The following is a 16046-nucleotide window of genomic DNA, read 5'->3' on the forward strand; positions in this document are numbered from 1 at the left end:
TCCTCTATGTCAGTTTCTTTTCGTACTAAACCTTTGAACCCTACATTCTGTTTGAATATGATTAGTTGGGTCAACAGTTTGGGCATGTGCTTTGTTGACTGATATTCATATATGATCTCTCCTGTAACAGGAAATTTTAGGCTAGTAAATATAATATCTAGTATAATTCATTGAGGTATGCGACATATTTTGTTTCTATCACCCAAAACACAGTAAGTAACTATGAAATATTAGATTCCCTCTTTTGTATGATTAGACATCTTTTGCAGGAACAATGAACTCGGGATTTTTGACATCCTACTTATTAATGGAAATCTAAGCAATCATCTCATATGACTTCATCCAGCTACCAATGTTTTATATTTCCGGCATCATATCGGAAATCGGAATGTGAGACAAGTATCTATTGTATTACTGCATTGTCAGTCAATAATGTGGACCAAGGACATAACAGAGCTTATACGTTTGGGGATGGAATCTTCATTGGTTTGGTAAATAGCCACTGTAACCTTGATTTTTGAAGCCCAGTTTTCGGTACACACAGTATATGTGGCACCTAATATTATGACAGTAACATTGTTGGTTGCCACCTAATATTGTGACACTAACATGGTTGGTTGTTCTCTTCTGACAGAAAGGTTTTGCAAGTGGTTGTTTAAAAGGCAATTGAAAAGGAAGAAAAGAATGTCTCTCACTAAAACCAATGTATTTTCTAACACAAAACTATAGATAAATTTCTGTCAGATAATTCAGTCAAGAACTTAACGAGGTGAAACCTCAAACAAATGTACACAGAATTTACACAGACATTTTCCAACTTACATTTGTATGAAACGTTATTATTCCAGTATTATTATTCAAAATGCCCTGCACCTGATCCTCTTCAGATGACAGTGATAAAAATTATCAAGCTATGCTTTGCTCTTTTTCCTGGTGCATATTTGAACAAACCAGATTGTATAAGGTTTAGGTATTTAAGACAGGTAGCAGTCATTCACAATTTCTTACGCTCAGCTTAGAATGCTTATTTCATATACAACATACAACAGGATTATTTGAAAGGATTGTAAAACTTTTTTCATTACTAATTTACCACTTTTTTCTTTGTCTATCAGTAAAGTTAGGAAATAAAAACAGGCCTACAGACTGCAAAAAGAGATGAAATTATATTATATTAATAAAGCTATAAACATTCTGTTTCGCCTTATCCTATGAATCTTTTGATACATCGAATTCTAATAAGCGAACAATTTTACCAGCGAACAAAACTGAGGTCAGATCTATATTGCAGTAGTTTAGAATCATAACCGAAGAAACAAATTTCTGATTCCCAATTTCTTTATTAGCCTAACCATTTATTAACTTGTCTATATGATCAATTTCTGAAATTCCCTCACCATTTTGCAAGCTTAGTTTAAGCTATTTTTAATGATTATCTTTGGACATTATTCAAACATTTGCTTTCCAGCATATAATTCTCTATCACTCTGTAAATCGCTAATAGCCAATCTGATGTTCTAAAATATCCCTCATTCAGCCAAAAGAGGTATTCTCTAAAAAGCAGTATGTCTGCTTCTATTCACAACCTATGAAATTTTCTATACTTTTTAAGCAGGTATTCTGACTTACAATTTGCTACAGCGTTTGGTCCTAAATGTAATGCTAAAAGGTAATGTAAGTTTAAAACATAGTCTTTCTTTGTTTCCTACTTTATCAGTATACTTAAAGAGATAAAATCCTACGAAGTAAACTATGTCAAATAAATTAAAAATTGGTATATGAATGCTATGTTGCCCTGTTTCTTAGCATTTTTTTACGGCTTTGAACCTTTATAAATCCAAAACTCTCATACTCGATCTCCTAAAATTTTCTACTTGTGGACTGTTACCAATCTACCCATTTAGTGATTGTATATTTAAATTCATCCATTTATTTCTTTAGATTACTTTCGTAGTCTGCTATTTTGCCATCTAATAGTATAGTACAGTCGTCCCAAAACTTTCGTTTAACCTATTAAGTAAGCATGTTCTGCGTGTGTAATGAGTATACTGTATCTTACTGAGGCTTGTGAAAGTGTTAATGAAGATCACACTTCTCAAACACAGCCCTACCTTAACATATTGTACCGAATAAAATGCACTCGATTTATTTCTGAAGTACAACTGCCTATATTAAACTTTACTAGTTGTGGACTGTTACCAATCTACCACTAAGTAACTGTATATTTAAATCTAAAATTCGTCCACACTTGATTCTTTAATCCAACAGTAGCATCTTTTAACTACTATTGATAATATTACAATTAAGTACTAGTCGTACGGTATTACCGACTTAAACAATTATCGCTGCATTTCTTTAAGTGATCCATCAAAGACAAACAGGTTTCATTTGTCAACTGGAAGTGAAGACAACTCTGAACAATTTTCATGCACTTAATAAAAGTGACAGATTTCGGCATTCCGTGATATATATTATTAGAATTAGATAATTAATTTATTAGAAGTATTCTCAAAAATAATTCCTTGAACGTGGTACTGTTTTCATAATTTGTTATTTCTTTTTCAAAGTAGTGCATTTTCGGTTGCGAATGCTCGACCATACTGTTTAATTATGCAGAAAATACTATGGAACACGTTTTGTGCAATAAAAATAATTACCAATAAACTACCATTTCTTTATTAACGTGCAAGAATGAATATTATAATAAATTACATTTTCAATAAAAATTTGAATGTTGATTCCTAATTGGCTAAGTTGTAATTTTTGAAGACGTTAATACAATTATATTTTTAAAAGAAAATCTTAGTTTTGAAAAGAATTTTTTCTTCAACAAATTTTAAAATTTTTAAACAAAGAAAAAATAACTAAAAATTTTAAATTATTTAGGTTCCATACTACACACTTGAGTCATAAGTCGTCTTAAACTTTAATTTTTATAATGGGAAATTTGAGGTATTAAGAAGAAAAAACATGTATATTTTTAATATCCTAGCCGTGAATCAGTTTGAATCATTTGTAACTAATCGTCAATTTAAATAAGTTATTAAATGTTTCGCAACTACTAAATAATAGAAACTATTATTTCAACACTTGAGATAAATTATCTTTATTACTTACGTTTCCAATAATGTTCTATTTTGATATAATATTTAATAGTATTATTTTCCAACTTTATAGCACTTACAGTGTTCCCTTAAGAAAAATAAAGAAGCAGCAAGTTAAGTCTAACGACCTAGCAAAAAGCTCAATGTAACTTTTCACTTATCTGTACCTCTAATAATAAAATATAAGTTGATTTAATCCTATTGAGCTAAAATGCATTAAAATAAATACATTGGACACTGAAAATAGCAAATAAATACTTTTCGTCTTAAAAAAAACAACAACATTATATCCTACAACCAGTAGCATTTTCATTTTTCTTCTTAGAATCTCAAAAATACTCTTTCAGTTATTCTCAACGGCTTATTTTTAATGCAAAAGACGGACTTAAGGCAAGAAACTTTAGACATACATTAATTTCATTTATTAATAAAACAATTTTTTTACTTAAGTGTGAGCGGTATGTTGATAGATTCTTATTATTGTAAGCTATACATGTTTTAATGTAATAATTTGTTTGTTAGTTGTAGAGCACATTACTACAAAGTTCTAATTCGACCTCAAGTTTTGTTTCAGCGTATTCTTACCGAGATCTTCCAAATAATTCAGCTACATTTTTATATGTGTGATATAAAAGTGTAGTTAGGTGAAAGAATATGTAAAAATAAAATGTATAAAAGATAACACTTATGGATAAAAAAAGTTCATAATACTACGAGTCATTCCAATTAATTACCCGTTAAGCATGAAACTGATAAATTCATTTTAAAGTTAATTTTTCAACTCCTACGAAAATTCAGATCATCAAAGTAAGTTAGAAAATACATCCTTTTTATAGAATTGAAATTATTGTATAACAATCAATATAATGTATATTAATATATATATAAGAATCGGTAAACAGAAGAAATTAAACTTAACCAGTAAAATCAAGTTGTACAATCAAGTACACATAATAAAAACTAACAGTTGAATTATGTGTTTAGGTCTAGAATATTTTGAATTTCATACCAGAAATTCCTACTGTAACACAGTTCTTCAATTCCAAAACATCTTTCTGAGGTATTTAACTAAATGGTAAATCTAAAGTCAAAACTAATTTTTTGAAGAATATTAATGAATAATATAACAGGAATACAACAATTTACCAGCTGCAACAATAGGAAAGTTGTTTGTTGGTTTTGAGTTTCGCGCAAAGCTATACGAGGGCTGTCTGCGCTAGTCATCCATAATTTAGTAGCAAAAACCTAGAAGGAAGGCAACTTGTCATTACCACTCACCTCCAACTCTTGGCTACTCTTTTACTAACGAATAGTGGGATTGATATTATAACACCCCTACGGCTGAAAGGACAAATTTGTTTTAAGAAACTCAAATTGTGAGTCGAGCACCCTAACCACCTAGTCATGCTGGGCATAGAAAGGTTGTACAAGGTGTTCACACCGTAATGAAGTTTATTTGAATTATATCATAAATTACCGCTTTGGCTAAGAAAGATTTAATTTTGAAAAGATACGGCGTGTCGATCACCGGTGCTGTATATTTTCACGTAAACACGTTTTATGTATGTTGTGTAAAATGCGTAGTCGAAGAAATACAATGCTTTGGTCATGATTAGTGAACAAATCTTTAAATTTTTAGTTTACTGAATAATGCAAACGAATTCGCCCAACAATAAAAATAGTTACTTCAGGTGGTCTTAAAAATATGAATATTATCCTTAGGAACTTACTATATTTTATCAGTTGGTTAAATTGGTTCTAAGGTTTTATCATAAATATTTTAACAATGAATGAAGCATATATTGAAATTCTCTACTAATATGTAAACATTGGTTATTATGTTTTAGGTTGAAGTTGGTTTAATCGTATCTTCTGTATTTGATATTTCCTGTTACATTTTTCCAATAAATTCACAAACATAATGTTTAACAAATTAAGATTAAGCAAACTTATCATTTTAATAAACATTACAAATTCTAAATATGTAGTATCTCATACATTGTCAAACATATATCAATTGTCGATTTAAAAACAGAAATAGAAAATTTCTAGTTATATAATTTATTTTCATGTAGAAAATTTGGTTAATCTTTAAGCTTCATTTCTATAGTAATAATTTCATTTTAAAGTATGACCAGTAGTTTTATTTAACCTTTCATTTGTAATTTAACTTAAAACATGTAATATATGTAATAAGCTTCTTTATTCACAACATGCAGCAATGTACATTACAACAATACTTATTTTTAGTTTAAATTCAAAGACTGTTATATATGTAGCTTATATAAGCTAAATATGACGTCAACTTCTGATAACATTGAAAGCAAAATTATTTATGTAAAGTTCTTAATATTTGTCCTTGTCTGTCGCCGAAATTTATCGATGGTCAATCGTGCAAAAGCCTTTTTATAGTCCGTATTGTTCAAAGCATAAATAAAGGGGTTAATAGCAGAGTTAACCCAGCCCAACCACACCAGACACGATGACAACTCCTGAGGAATCTCGTACGCACAGAAAGGTCTGATTACATATAAAATGAAAAAGGGAAGCCAGCATAAAACAAAACCTCCAACCACTACAGATAAGGACTTTGCCACTCTTCTTTCTCTCTGAAAAGCAGCTTTTTCGTAGCCTTCTCTACGTGTCCACGTATCTTTTTGAATTTTTAAACCACGGCAGAAGGCAGTGCTATAAAAAGATGTTTCTCGAGATTCATTAGATGAATATGTTCTAATTAATTTTCTATCGTTATCACAGTTTTTTGACAATATCAAAGTAGATCGCACAGACGAAATACGGGGAAATGAAGGGGCTAAGGCTAAATTGTGAATTTTCTCGGAGCTCTTGTCACTCGTTTTTTTCAATTCTGGTTCTTGATCGATGGAAACTGAACTAATATCAATCCGCACAGCAGGATCCATATTTCTGTGCGGTCTGGATGTTTCCAGACTTGAATTCATGTGGTCCCCAACACTGCTGTGGCAGGAGAAATTATCCTGTTGATCAATGTCTAATTTTTTTTTTATGCTGACACCGCCCGTAAGCACTGACTCTCGTTTTTTAGCTGCTGCAAAAATTCTGTAGTAAACATACACCATGACAAAAGCTGGTATGAAGAAGGACCCTAAAGCCGAATATACTACGTAACCAACGTTTGTGTTATATCCACAACTTGAAGAGTTTTCCCTATCGGATTCGTGCCAGCCAAAGATGGGAGGGCAGGTAATAAGGCCTGACAAAACCCATACACCTGCGATCATAATGATTGCCAATTTTGAATTCCGTTTTACAACGTAACTCATGGGAGAAGTGATGGCAAAGTAGCGATCCAAACTGATACAGCATAAATTTAAGATGGATGCTGTACATAATAATACATCTAAAGATATCCAGAACTCGCAGGCTATTCTCCCTAGTGGCCAGTGATGAGCCACTTCCTGCATTACACCAAAAGGCATCACTAGGGACCCCACTAGTACGTCAGACACAGCTAAGGACACAACAAAGTAATTAGTAACTGTTCGCATCCTTCGTGTTGTCGCAACAGCAGCAATTACCAGTGTATTCCCTACCAAAGTAAGGAAGATTACAACAGATAGAAGAATAATGACGACGATGTTACTGACAGTTTGTTCCATTGGAGGAATTATCACTTTTTTTCTAGTTGTAGACTCTTCTAAGCCGTGGTAGAAAATATTGACATTATTTTCACAATACTCAAATACTTAGATGGTGTATTTAAAGGTATTCGCAGCAACGAAGAAGTGAGTTAAAATCGTTTTCGCCAACGGTCAAATTTTTATGTATTTAATTTATCACAATTGCGTCAAGAAACACGACTGGCAGATGTACTGAAACTACTCCTGTTCATTCACGTACGAGTAACTAATAAATGAGTTCATCTTCCATAATCCTTCAACTTAAATATATATACGTATGAAATTCACATAAGGCTGAGAACATTCAGAGGTTCATTCCTCATTACGAAAGTAATCTAGTTTAAACTCAAACGAAAACGTACGAACTTTATCTTTAGGAAAAAACAGGTGCAAATAAAATATTCATCATCACAATTTATTAGTAATAACAATGACCACTGTTATTTCGACCAATACTGTTATTTTTCTACCTTCTTGTAACACGAGTATTATTGATTTACTGAATATTTTCTTTGTATTTCGTTCATTATTCCACGAGAAGAAAGAGAAAATTGATTACTTTTTGTGGTATATTCCACGATATTAGCTGTTGTGTTACAGTTATGTCCATGTTCCTCGATTTTTTTCATATAAAATCCGATATTGTATATTGAATAAAAAATTTCCTACTGGCTGATGAATATACGATTATCGTTTTGAGAGAAATATCTGATTCTAACTTCACGACATTTTCGTATAAAATACGTCGAGCAGACGGCTTACACATTTTATGCGTTTGCTGTTTTCGAGTTCACTGTATATTGATTTCCCAACTTGGATCTGAAAAACATAAATACAAGATCTCTGAAACTTTAACACTTGAATCGCAAATACCTAAATAATATTGAATGCAATCATTTTCAATATGTTCGGCGGAAACCAAGCATAGATTTCTTTAAATGAACATTCTAACTCTAATAATGTCTAAGTTCTGTCCTCCAAGATACGAAGTTCAGCTAAAAATATTTTTTTCAAAAACATAGAACTTTGTCCTACATAATGTTAACCTCTCACTTTTGTTCCAAAACTATTATCTTTAATATTGGTTTGTTAAAATACACACACACACACACACACACAAAAGCATAACACTTTACTTAAATAAACACCTCACACCGAAGTATCACATTTAATAGACTAATTACAAACGAGATTTATGTTAAAACCACAAAACTTTGTACACATTATTTCATTTATATAAGAACATTGTTTTGACTTCTCATTGTACAAGAAAATAATTGGTAAAGCTTAGTTCGATCTGTAGTTTAAGTTGACTTCCACACATTTTCAAAAGTTATTGTATTTCATTTCTAACACCATTTATACAAATTTCACAAAAGTCATTTTAATAAAGTTAATATATATTTTAATGAATAAATTATTCCTTTAACATTGACAATAATTTACCAAAGCTTATATTATCAATAAATTCCAGGTATATAATTCAAGTAATACTATTTTTCGTCTAGTCCTTTAGTAATGAGTAATTTTTAAAATATCTTGGCCACATTCAAAATATATTTATGTGGTTGTTTTTCAAAGCATTGTGCGCTATTTATAGTAAAGTAAGCTAGAATGTATGTAGTAAAAGTATATTTTTGCTACAAAATCATCAATAGTTCTTTAAAAGGTAGGTTGAACATTAACTTATTCTGACATTAATATCTTATATAGCTCACTTTATTAAACTACGGATCATTTTAAATATGTTAAGCAATCCATTTTAATAGATATTTTTAATTTCTATCAGTAGAACTCTAGTAATTTTTGCCAGTTTCCAGAGACATATAAAAAGTTCAGCATTTGACCAAAACTACCTTTTTTTCGAAAGGCTGTTATGTGTCTTTAAATATAAAAAAACATGATTTTTAAAGTGAAAACCGTTCTCTTCATTATGAAAGCTGTACTTGCAGTAATGTTTATTTTGAAGATTCATTGTTTAATACAGTTCAAGGACAATAACAACAACTTAATTTAATTTCAGTATTGTAGACAATTGATCTAAAGTTGGCATCCTGTATTATGAAAAATCTCATATGTGATTTTCACTAGCAAAATAATCAAAGTTTTAGTGTGTATTGTACTGACCTAACACTCTGTGACTTCTATTTTCTTGGTTATATATATATTTTACTATATTCTGCCTCAAAAAGGGAAAAATGAGCTTTGAATTAAATGTGTTTGTAATCAGCATATTCAAACTCTATAAATATCGCCTTATCTGTATGATATTCAAAATGTTTAATAACCCATTTTCCAAAGCTCTTTTATAGATGTGGGGCAGGCCTAAGATGTGTCGCTACGAATCACTCTTCGTATTTTCGACAATGTGCTTGTTATGAGAGTGGCAGTCAATTCTTTTATTGGGTGCTTCAGGCAACTGCTTCTGCTGACTGATTCCTTCCCTTTAACCTGCAATTCAAAGTTAGTGATGGCTTTCTTTATATCCTTTGAATACATGACCTAAATGTTCAGGTCTGTGTGTGCATATGGTGTTGAACAAGCTAATAAAAACTAGAAACCTCGGTATTCAATAATATTAAAGGGATAATATTAAACAATGACGCTATCAGACGTTCAGGAGCACTTGTATAAAATCCAGCATACTTCTGTTGGCAAGACATCGACCTCCTCTGTACTAGTAAAGTGAAGAAAAAACAACCATGAAAAATTAACATCAATACTTAAGGAAATGACACTACACACTGCTGGGTAATAATTAACCGTATGCAGTAGCTAAGGCTAGCAAAGTATAGAAAATCAACGAGAAATCATTCAGCCAGAAAGCTACTTATAACATGAGAAAAGGAAGACCATTTTACTTACTGAGAAGCACTCAGTTTCCATATGACTTACAATTATTTCCTAATACTTAATTCACCTTTACCCGTGTTTAAGAAGAATAAGGATGTAACTACAAGCAAATGTTATCTATTAATATCATTCTGTGTTAAACCATGAAAAAAGTTATATATGCAGATATATGGTGGCTTAATAATACTTAAAAAAGGAAACTTTCGTTACACAGCATATGACCAAAACACTCACTGGAATACCAACTTTTTACTTCTAGAGAGACAATTGCTCAGGAAATATTTCAAAGGTATAGATTCTGCATTTGAATAAATGTGGCTAAACCACTTGCTACTCCAACTACGAGAAAAAGGAACCTGGAGTAGAACTTCTATTTAGATAATTTTTTATACACAGAAAGATACAATAAAAGTAACCAGTAGCTACTCTAAAATAAAGAAACCACACGCTAGTGTTCTCCAGGGTTCCTTCGTTATTTCTATTTGACACTGTAGGAGTTCATAAGAACAGTTGAGCTGGTTATACGGCAATCTGGTGCACAAATAATAATAATATTAAGTGGATCAAAAGCAATATAAACCAATTCTTAGATGTCATTATTGACTGAACAATAAAAGTGAAGATTCAACTAAATTCATTATTGATGTTTCTTCACTGCAATCAGATGAAACAGAAGAAATCTCCTGAACATCAACGTCAAAGAAACAGTAACAGAAGCAGTTATCACTCAAAGTAAGTTATTGTTACGTTAGATCCAAATCTATATTACAATGTATTACAGAGTTACTGTTACTCACCCCGACCTGTGTTTAAGAAAGGTAAAGACGCAACTACCAGCAAATATTATCAACTAATGTCATTCACTAATATTATGTGGTACACTGAAGCAATGTTAATTATAAAACCAATCACGTGGTTTTACTCATTAATTTGGGCTTACGTCTAGGAATTGTAAATAAAATCTATTTCAAGTTAGAGCACTCAAAACCTTCTGCCAAAATGCAACACATATGAATGCTCTTATTATTGAAGTAGACCAAGTACACTTGATGGTTCAATTCACCAACAGATCCCACGTCTTTCATTAGAACAAACTCATATTGCCAACTTGACATGATCGCCAAGAAGAAGCTGTAGGCAAACTCAGATGAACTTGGAAAAATACAAGAACATTATTTAACCAAATATCCCAAGAAGAGTAATTTATTCATCAAAGTAAACCTGAAGCTAGTCACAAAACCTATGAAGTGTGACTTACGTAAGATCCTCCAAACCCTTGCACAGATTGATGAAAAAAAATCCAACACCTACACCAAAGTTCACGCTACGAGATCAACTACTGAACCTTTCAGAAGTGGCTGATCTGGCGATCACGTGCCACTTAGTAAGTCATATCAAGGTAAAACAACATTTCCGGATTGTCAGACTATCGTCTACGAGTCACAATAGCTATTTTGCAGTGAATACAGCCAGACTTCCTGTCTAGAGAAATATGCCAGAAAGTCCGATCAACTATGATATATAATCTTCAGTGAATTTTGGCATACGGAGTTATGGTTAATGAGACAGATGAAAAACTAAGACAAAGAATACCCTCAACTCACTGATGTAATTCTGAAATACGTCAATGTATTTATTTGTTTATATTTAAGAAGAAAACAAATATAATATCATTTTGGCTTACAGTTAATTACTAAGCGTCCAGAAAACTAAACTGATAATTACAAAGTGTTTACATCAAGAAATGTGGAACAAAGTTATATCCTTCCTGCAAACAATGCAGAATAATGTGACTAATCTTATAGCATACGGTTTAGTGTGTTAATATCGAAAAATAAAACTTTAAAATGAAAACTATTTCAACTCATCTTTATCATTTAAGTTGTATGTGCAGTAAAGTTTATTCTGGAAATTCGTAATCTAATGCAGATGAAGGACAGTAACAATAAGAACTTCAATATTGTGGCTTCTGAATATTTGAGTATATGCGTACCTCTTGTGCACTGAAGTTTATATTTTGTAATATAAATCTCCTTAATACTTACTATACGGAAAATTTAATTTCTGGAAATATAATTTCAAGTTATTTTTTTTTTAGATTTTTTAAACTATATGATATTATTCATCTTTTTCTTTTTACAAATACTTTACCGTCTTTATTATCAAACATAAAGAAGGAAAGTTTCGTCTTTTTATAAGCCATTTAACTTATATGAAGAAGAGCTCTGTTGTGATTTCATAACCACTTTCATGTCGTTTCTGTTTTCTTGTAATGTCAACACTTCAAATATGCTCTATTCACAGCAGTAACACTCGCTTACATTGTCTAGTAAACAGTTAGATTTTACGCAAAACTAATTAGTATATTCTAAAAACCTGTTTTTAGCATATATGTATGTTTTGCATAGTTACTAATCAAACTGTATGCCTGTTATTAGGAGTACAACAAACATGACATGGTAATTGCATCTATTATATCGCTTGATATAAGTTTTCACCCTAAACTGTTCACTTTCAAATTAGTAACTATGCAAAACATAATTTATCATTAAAATATATAATAACAAATCGAAAAATTAAACAAGAAATAGGTAAGTTTGTTTCTTGACGAAAGCACAAACTCGCTAATAACTAAAACAATGTTTGTTTTTTTTTTTTTTAAATCAAATCCACATTGTGCCGTTTGCTTTGTCTATTACTGGAAATCGAACCCTAGATATTAGGGCTGTTATTCCGAAGACTTACCGTTGTCCTTCGTGGGATCTCAAGCAGTGAAGAAAAAAATGTATGCATAGTAGGAACTGATAAAGTAACAAATCAGTCACTTATTTAAGATATATTAATTCTGGTAAGTCATTAGCATTTCACACTTTTTTAAAGGCATATATTCTCTTTATTCTACTTTAATTTCAATAGTATTATTATTTTGTTTTCAAATACGAAACTTTCTTCTACTCTTATATAAGTAAGATTTTAAATTATTCAAGACATTTTAAAATTTTTGTCTAAAAAGAATGATCAAAATATGTTTACAAAAAAATTGTTTGCTTTTTCATTTCGCGCAAAGCTACACGAGTGTTATCTGCGCTAGCCGTCCCTAATTTAGGAATCTAGAACTATATAGTCCTGATAACTGTTTAAATATGTTTGAAGCTATAGTAATTCAAAAAATATAAAATAATCGTTTTCTATTGAAACACATTATGTTTAGGTACAGCAGATCATAAAATATCTCACAAACAACCTTGACGTGATATATAAACTTGTGATTATTAGAGGTTAGGGTTAACAGTCAGCATAATATTTTTGATATAAAACTGAATTTATTGTTATTAAATTGTTTATTGCAGATTTTCAAATTTTGTTATTTTGAAATGTGTAACTTTTAACCACAATTTTTATGCTTATTATATCGTTTTATTTTTTCTCCTGCGAAAAAAAAATATTTATTAAATGGAGTTTCCTTTGTGATTTGTACAGTGAATACTGATGAACAAAGAAATTTTGTTTGATTCTCTCTTCTTTTCTAAAAACCAGGTTTTGATACCAATGGTGAGCACAGCAAAGAATCGTTCAAACACACTATTCTTTATTTATCATTGCTTGAATCTCTTTCAGACTAAGTTCTGTATTGACTGTGCTATATTTACTGTAATATGGTGAGGATGGTGTATGATACTGAAATAAAGATCCTTTGATTTCTAATAGATTTTAAGCGGTTATGCTCTTTTAAATCTGTATATTCTTAGAATAGTTGAAAAAAGCGTTGATGTGATAATAGGTATTGTTTTTGAAGTCCTGGGCATGGTTTAAATTATATAGACCAGGATTTCAATTAGCAAATATAAAATATTTGTATTTTGCAAATGACCGCTCTATTATTTTAAATCGTTTCTTAAATATTGCGAATATCAATAAGACTTTGACAATTATTTGATAATAAGTGTGACCTTACGTTACAGTAAAACCTAGATGTTTTACACCATAAGACTTAGTGTTTTGTTAACGATTGATATAAAAGCGTTTCAACAAATACTTTCTGTATTGTACTAAGTTGATCAACTCCTTGAACTGTACAACAGAGCGAAGAGCCTTTTTGATAGTAGTATATAACGTGAAAAGTATAGTTAAAATACAACTATACATCTTGTCACTAAATCCCCGATTACCAGCACTAAAAGAATATAGGACAAGAATAGTATATATTATTGTGATTTAATACTTCACTAATTAACAAATAAGTTTTTGATAGTGCTAAATTGAAAATGTTTTGTTTGGTTCTATTGGTCAGAGTTTGTTTGTTTGTTTGTTTTGAATTTCGCGCAAAGCAACTCGAGGGCTATATGCGCTAGCCGTCTCTAATTTAGCAATGTAAGACTATAGGGAAGGCAGCTAGTCATCGCCACCCACCGCCAACTCATGGGCTACTGTTTTACCAACGTATATTGGGATTGACCATACATTATAACGGCCCCACGGCTGAAAGAGCGAGCATCTTTGGTGCGACCGAGATTCGAACCAACGACCCTCGGATTACGAGTCGAACGCCTTAACACACTTGGCCATGCCGGGCCCACTGGTCAAAGATAACGTCAGTAACAAAACAATACTACCTAAAGTGATTTTAAAGAAAAAGTAAATTTAGAATAACAAAAATAGCAACATATTAGAAGTGGTCTTTAGGACTATAATAATGATTAATTTGATAATATATCATTTAGATACTACAACGAACGTATACAGAAGAAAAGGAAAGAAGTTTAATTCGCTATTAAAAATAAAAAACATGAAATCTGATGGGTGTTCTACGGTATCATTTATTATCATGAAAATCGTGATTTGTTTGGTGTGTAACATACACTAAATATTCTCACTTCAAGTGAAAAAGTAAGTAAAGCTAGTTTTACATTGTTAAATAAGAAAAATAATTTATGGTAAACATAATCATAGTCATTATTTTGAACTTGTCATAGTAGCTTCACAATGTCTATTTGAAATTTGTTTATCATAAATATGTATATTTGTACACACACATATTATATATATATTATAAATAATAACAGAAACTACAGATAATATTGGTATCAGTTGAAAATATTATGGGAATTCCCACAGTACACTGACGAATTCATAGTTTAAACAATGATGATTCAAACTAATCCAATGGGGCTACATCAGAAGAATGCATGGAGCAAAATGTTTTCCAACAGTGGTGTGTTGAATGCGCTTATGGTTCCTAGGATAGAAATCATCATATGAGAGTCGAGTTCATTTTGAGGTATGATGTTGGAAAAACAAAATACATGGCCTAGCTAACTAATTTATGAATATTCTCTGTAAAATTACTATGTAGCGAATAGACCAAACTTATGTAAGTTTGGCCGCAAGTTGTAATTTCATTCCTTTAAATCATACATTCCTATGGTGTTTTTAATTAGATATCATGACTTCTTGTCAATACTTATTAACAAACCACAGCAAGTGGGAAAGTAACACTCGGTAGTAACCCATATTAGTTTTAGGATTACAATCCGCTTAATAAAAAGATACCTCTCTTTACAGAACCAACCAGATTTTTTTAAATATATGGCGGTAATTTTTCCTTTCCAAAATAGTGTTAATTGTTTCTTTTATAATAATGCCATGGAATATATATTAACAGTTTTTTGCTATCACGCTCTTTAATGAGAATAATTCCATGAAATTTAGTAAATCTGTTCTAAAAAGTTGATAGTAAGTAACCTATAATAACCATTCACTAGTATTGTTCTTTTGAAAACTTGAGCTAGAAACGGTTAGTTTAGTGTACTTGACTTAACTAATAGTTAAATGGTTAAATATCTCCATGAGAGTGAACTTCTTTTCACCTTATGGTTTTACTGCTCTACATCAGCTGCCTTTAATCTGAATAACAAAAACTAGACACTGTCCTCTTTTACTACAAATTATTTGTCAAATCTGAACAGTTTTTGTTGAATACCTTTATACATGTAGCTTATATTTATAGCAAATGATCTATCAGTGTAGTAAATTTGAAAAAAAAAAAAACTCATGAGAGCCAAGTTAAGTATGTTTTTCTTTCAAATAAATTTTCCGTACTTTTGATATGAAGAAAGAAAAAATGAACAAACTCTATCAAAACTGAAGATGTTATAGCTATGTTATTTCTTACTGGATTGCCTACAAACTTTATATGTGAAGTAAGAGTCCAATATTGCACATCCAGTGATATGTATGATAGTTTGAATTACCACAGTTTGAGATAAAGTACGTTAAAGATCTTTTAGCTATCACTCTTGTTAAGAATATACAGTGTGTCCTGTAGCAGCTTGATTTGGTCGCAGACTCACTATCATGTGTCTTAATTGTTGTAGTTAATAGACCAGTAAGATACATATTAACACTAAGTGATCTTAATATGTATGTATGA

The 16046-nt window shown here is 30.9% G+C and overlaps 1 protein-coding gene across 1 annotated transcript; it reads right to left on the bottom strand.

Annotated features, from left to right (window-relative positions):
• Window positions 1–5259: 5259 nt before the first annotated feature.
• Window positions 5260–7119, bottom strand: LOC143238800 (putative tyramine receptor 2). Its single transcript, XM_076479340.1, has one exon. It carries the CDS (start codon window positions 6740–6742, stop codon window positions 5438–5440), a length of 1305 nt encoding a protein of 434 aa, XP_076335455.1. The 5' UTR covers window positions 6743–7119; the 3' UTR covers window positions 5260–5437.
• Between the last annotated feature and the right edge of the window lie 8927 nt (window positions 7120–16046).

Source organism: Tachypleus tridentatus, chromosome 13 (assembly GCF_004210375.1).
Source record: "Tachypleus tridentatus isolate NWPU-2018 chromosome 13, ASM421037v1, whole genome shotgun sequence".
Taxonomy (NCBI): domain Eukaryota; kingdom Metazoa; phylum Arthropoda; class Merostomata; order Xiphosura; family Limulidae; genus Tachypleus; species Tachypleus tridentatus.